Source organism: Clupea harengus, chromosome 4, assembly GCF_900700415.2.
Source record: "Clupea harengus chromosome 4, Ch_v2.0.2, whole genome shotgun sequence".
Classification (NCBI taxonomy): Eukaryota; Metazoa; Chordata; class Actinopteri; order Clupeiformes; family Clupeidae; genus Clupea; species Clupea harengus.
This window is the reverse complement of record NC_045155.1, coordinates 8,967,576-8,972,346: the sequence shown is the minus strand read 5'-3', so window position 1 is coordinate 8,972,346 and position 4,771 is coordinate 8,967,576. Positions and strand designations below refer to the sequence as shown.

The 4,771-nt window shown below is 43.9% G+C and overlaps 1 protein-coding gene across 10 annotated transcripts in view; it reads left to right on the top strand.

Annotated features, from left to right (window-relative positions):
- Positions 1 to 4,160, top strand: part of hspg2 (heparan sulfate proteoglycan 2) — an 87,854-nt gene extending 83,694 nt beyond the window's left edge. For all 10 annotated transcript variants that reach the window (XM_031566067.2, XM_031566070.2, XM_031566069.2 and 7 more), the window contains 4 exons: positions 459 to 529; positions 792 to 875; positions 2,287 to 2,390; positions 2,603 to 4,160. In XM_031566067.2, the coding sequence (XP_031421927.1) occupies positions 459 to 529; positions 792 to 875; positions 2,287 to 2,390; positions 2,603 to 2,775 (432 nt within the window). In that variant the 3' untranslated portion in view covers positions 2,776 to 4,160. The remainder of the gene's footprint in view (positions 1 to 458; positions 530 to 791; positions 876 to 2,286; positions 2,391 to 2,602) is intronic.
- The last annotated feature ends 611 nt before the right edge of the window (positions 4,161 to 4,771 follow it).

Genomic DNA, 4,771 nt, shown 5'->3' with positions numbered 1-4,771 from the left:
AGGGATAGCAGCATCGACATACAGTATATATATATATATATATATATATATATATGTCTATGGATAGCAGGGTTTAGTTCCAGCCACACAGGACCTCTGACCTCCGACCTCACTACATGCATCAACTCAGCTCAGCTCCGCTCTCACAGGGTGGATTAGTGCAGTTGAATGGAGAGAAACGCATAGGAATGACTAGCTTAGAATAAAAGCATAACAGGTTCATCATGGTGTTAGTACCACCAAAACCAGATGAAAATGCCTGCACAGATGCCTGGTAGGGGGCTACATGATTAGAGTATCTGTGCAATGCATTTAGAGGTTAGGGTGATGAAGCGTAGCGGTCTGATTCTCCTCATTAATAACATTTTTAAATCTCGGAGAATGGGTATCCAAAGGCACAGACCTGTGCCAGTACTTGCTGTTTCATGGTGACTCTTTTTTTTAAATGACATTTTCAGGAGCTTGGCGATGAGGGGAAGGGCAAGGACTTCATCAGTCTCGGATTACAGAACGGACATGTTGTCTTCAGGTTGGTGAACTGCCTATGTCCATGTTGACTTTGTCCACTGGGGTCATCTGGAAAATGAAAAATGTGATTTGTGATTTGTTGCAGTACTATTTTGGACCACCGTGTCACTGATCAATTGAAATCACCTGCTGCCTCATATACTGTAGTATTCCAAGTCCTGTGGACTCAGATCTTGCAGCTGTACTGAATCTGTGAGAGTTGTTTGTGTGTGTGCGGGTTTGAGTTTGTTTCTGCTGAGCCTGAAACCATGTGTGTCCCTCAGCTACCAGCTGGGCAGTGGAGTTGCAGAGATCATGTCCAAAGAGCCCATCAATGACGGCAGCTGGCACAAAATCACCGCTGTCAGGTACTGTTACACAAGCCCACAAAATAATGAACTGTGTTTAATTAAACCTGCTCAACCAAACCATCGACTGCCATACAGCTCAATATCCTCAACCTCTTCATACAGCCATTCCAGGTCTAAGCAGAACACATACAAGGTACAGCTTAAGGTTAAATCCTGAGTTGAACAACTTCTTCAGCTCTATATCCAAGTATTAAGTTGTGATTTGAGGACCTTTTGAATTAGCTATAAATCATCTAATTTTCTCAGACTGATATCTATTATGTTGCTTCCTGATCGTGCCAAATATATGCTAAGGTACTTCCCAAGTCCATGTGATAGTCATTATTCCGCGTGTTGGCAGTTTGTCAGGTCTGGAAAGGTACTTAGTGCACATATCTCACAGGGACTTTCCACACCAGCAAAGGAAGGGTCATTGTTCTGAAACATCAAGAGAAGCAGCTTCTGATAAACTTCCTGAACTGTGCTATGCAGTAATTTGGTGCGCATTTATTCTAATTACTGGCTTGACAACATGTCCTCAACAACAGGATTTCTGTAGCCTGGATGCCAGACGAATTTAGCCACGCCCACAAATTATTTGGTCGGGAAGTTCGGTCTGGTGTCGCTCCGTTGGGGAGAAATTATCTCCTCACAAAAATCTGTGAGGAGATATAGACCAATCAAATTGTCAGGGCGGGCTTTATACGATGATGGACAGATGACCAACCCTAACGTAATCAACCACGTCACCAAAGAGCTTTTGGGGTGAATTCGTTTTCAACAAACATGGCTGCCGTTGGAGAGCTGAAATGTGGAAATTCGAGTCTGTTTTAGAAGACATTGACAGCACATTCATTTTTAAAGAGGAACAGAGAAACGCGATCAAGGCATTTGTCGATCGAAAAGATGTTTTTGCCGTCCTTCCTACGGGATCCGGTAAAAGTTTAATGTATCAGCTGGCCCCATGGTCTACGTTATGGTCATACTACGTTGCTCTGATTGGTTGTAGGCCTATCCAATTGAGCGAAGAGGCCTTTTTTTTCCTAGTTCGGTTGAAACACGCCCCATAATCACAGCCCAACGGAGCGGTCTCAGACTCATATTCTGACTAGAATTATGAGTATGACATCGTCAGGCTAGGATTTCTGTAGTCCAGCTCACTGTTTTTTTTAAACAAAAGCTACTGCACTGCATCCTAATGACCAGTTGGGGGCTCTGGTTGTAGCCATACTTTACAGCCACAGTATTGTCCATAGTAGTGGACAGAGGCAGGCAGTATGCTAAGTGGATTTCTAAAATGACTTCATGAACTCACATGATCATTACATTATACAGTACAAAGTGTGTCAAGAAAGAATAGAATGATATATACACAAAAAAATACACTCTTGGTCCTGTGTGTAACAATCCTTATTGTGTGTCTCTGTAGGAAGGGGAAACAGGGTTATATGCAGATAGATGGAGGATCCATGACGAGGGGTCAGTCTCAAGGCAAGAGCATCATGGTGAACACCAAAGGAAACATATACCTGGGTAAGTTAAGTCCACTGTGTGCTGGTGGGGGGGGGGGGGTAGGTGTGTGTCTTTAAGTGTGTGTGGGAGAGACAGAGGGCAAGAGACAGAGAATTGCTACTGCATTTAACCCCTTTCATTTCCACAGTTTTTAACATCAATTGTGTGTGTGTGTGTGTGTGTGTGTGTGTGTGTGTGTGTGTGTGTGTGTGTGTGTGTGTATTCATGTGCAGGTGGAGCCCCTGACATGACAGCTCTGACTGGAGGGAAGTTCTCATCAGGTGTGACGGGGTGTGTGCGGAACCTGTCTCTGATGAATGCACGGCCGGGAGAACACAAACACACACCCATTGATCTGCGGGTGCACGCCGAGGATGGAATCAACGTGGAGCGCTGCGTCTCATAAACCTCCCACACTCACAGAGACTTACGAACAATCACATACACACACAAGCGCACACACACGCACATTCACAAACACACACACATTCTCATGTCTGATAACACATACACTTCCCTCACACTTACAGCACTAGCAACACACACACACACAAACACAGACACAGAACACACATTAATATCCAAAGGGTCTGATCACACACACTGACAATCACGCTGTTACACACAAAACACACTGTGCTTTGCTGCTACCAAAGGAGAGAAGTCAGAAAGCACAAACACACACAGCACCACACTCAAGGAGCTCTCGCTCTGTGTGCAGTCAACCAAAAGAAGAGGTCAAAAATATGAGATGATATTAACAAGTCTTCATTTCCTCAGTGTTGTATTCTCAGTGGAAGACATCACACAGGACAGCTTACTCAGCCGTGAGAGAGAGAGAGAGGGAGAGAAAGAGAAGAGAAAGAGAGAGAAGAAACCATGGACGAGTGTGATGGGCCTTCTACATGAGTCAGATCCTATGGAGTCAGAAATGTTGTTACAGCACTGATTTTTTTTATTTATATTCATATAGAAATATATATTATATGTGGGGGGAAATGCTAACTAACCATAAACTGCTCCTCTGTTAGCCTGGAAGTGATTCTGGGTGCTAATACTGCTTGTGAGAATGGGGTCTATGTGTGTATATGGTGTCTGTGGGTGTATATGGTGTGTGTGTGTGTGTGTTTGTGTGTGTGTGTGTGTGTGTGTGTGTGTGTGTGTGTGTGTCCGAGCTCGCAGGCTAATCTGTTTTTACTTGAAAATGATGCAGCCTTTTCTTTCGTTCTTTCTTCCTTTCTTTCTTTATTTCTGTCCTTAATTCTAGAGCTGAGATGAAAGAGCAGGCTCTAAGACTTCAAGTTTGAACGAGGGAGCCAGGAGGGGTTGGGGCGGGGGGGTGGGGTGCTTAAACAAAGAAACAGAGAGGGGGATGAGAGGAGAGAGAGAGAGAAAGGAAAAGAGAGAGAAGGTTGGAGAGAGTGAGAGAACGAAAAGAAGTTATGGCAGAGCCAAAAGCATGGCCGCACAGCTGAGGAGGTGAACTTGTATGAAAACACAGAAATCTGTTGTTTTTTTTTTTCTTGGGAGAAAACAGCTTTTATCTGCTACTGTCATTTTTTTATACATTATGGAGCTGATATCCTTTGCCTTCCTTGTGTGGTAGCCTTAGTGTGTGGGGTGTTCCAGAGAAATCATGGTGCTACAGTCTGACAGCCAACCCTACAAATAAATGCTTTATTTTTGTCTCTTTGTGCTAACAACTTCAGTAGGTGTGTCACTCATACGGTTTTTGTAAGTACCAATAGTCACAAATGTACAATAAAAGGCCATTTGCCAAAGCCAACCACAGCTAGGAATCTGAAACAATGTGAATTTCTGTGTCAATATGAGTTTTTTCATTCCACTAGTCTGTGTGTGTATGTATGTGTCATATATATATATATATACTATATATATGTGTGTGAGCATATGCATGTGTGTGCTCTGGTGCATGTGCGAGCTTGTGTGTGTGTGTATGTACGTGTGTCTGTGTGTGTGTGTGTGACTCTGGGGGACTGGAGGGCATGAAAGGACTAATTCAAGGAATAGTCCCTGAATAGAGAAATATGACCTCTCTGTGTAATAGCAAAGGATCAGGTGATGGCTGTGGTTGAATAGCAGGAGTTACTGATAACAATGGCAAAGGCTTGAGGCTACGGCTGGCGTTTCAGCTGTCTGCGGTACACTCCACAGAGCGTCCAAACAGTCCAGTCCACTCCGCTGTGACTGTGGCATGAAGTCCACATTCAGATGAGCCTGGATGCAGCAGGGACAGCATCAACCACATTTCGAATAGAAGCAACACAAGACACGTACATTAGATGTAAGCCGGGCTGGAATGAGGCATATCTAGACTCGAAAGAAGGAACTGGGTTTTTTGGAGACTTTAGCTGGGTCTGAAACCTTAATCCTCTTCAATC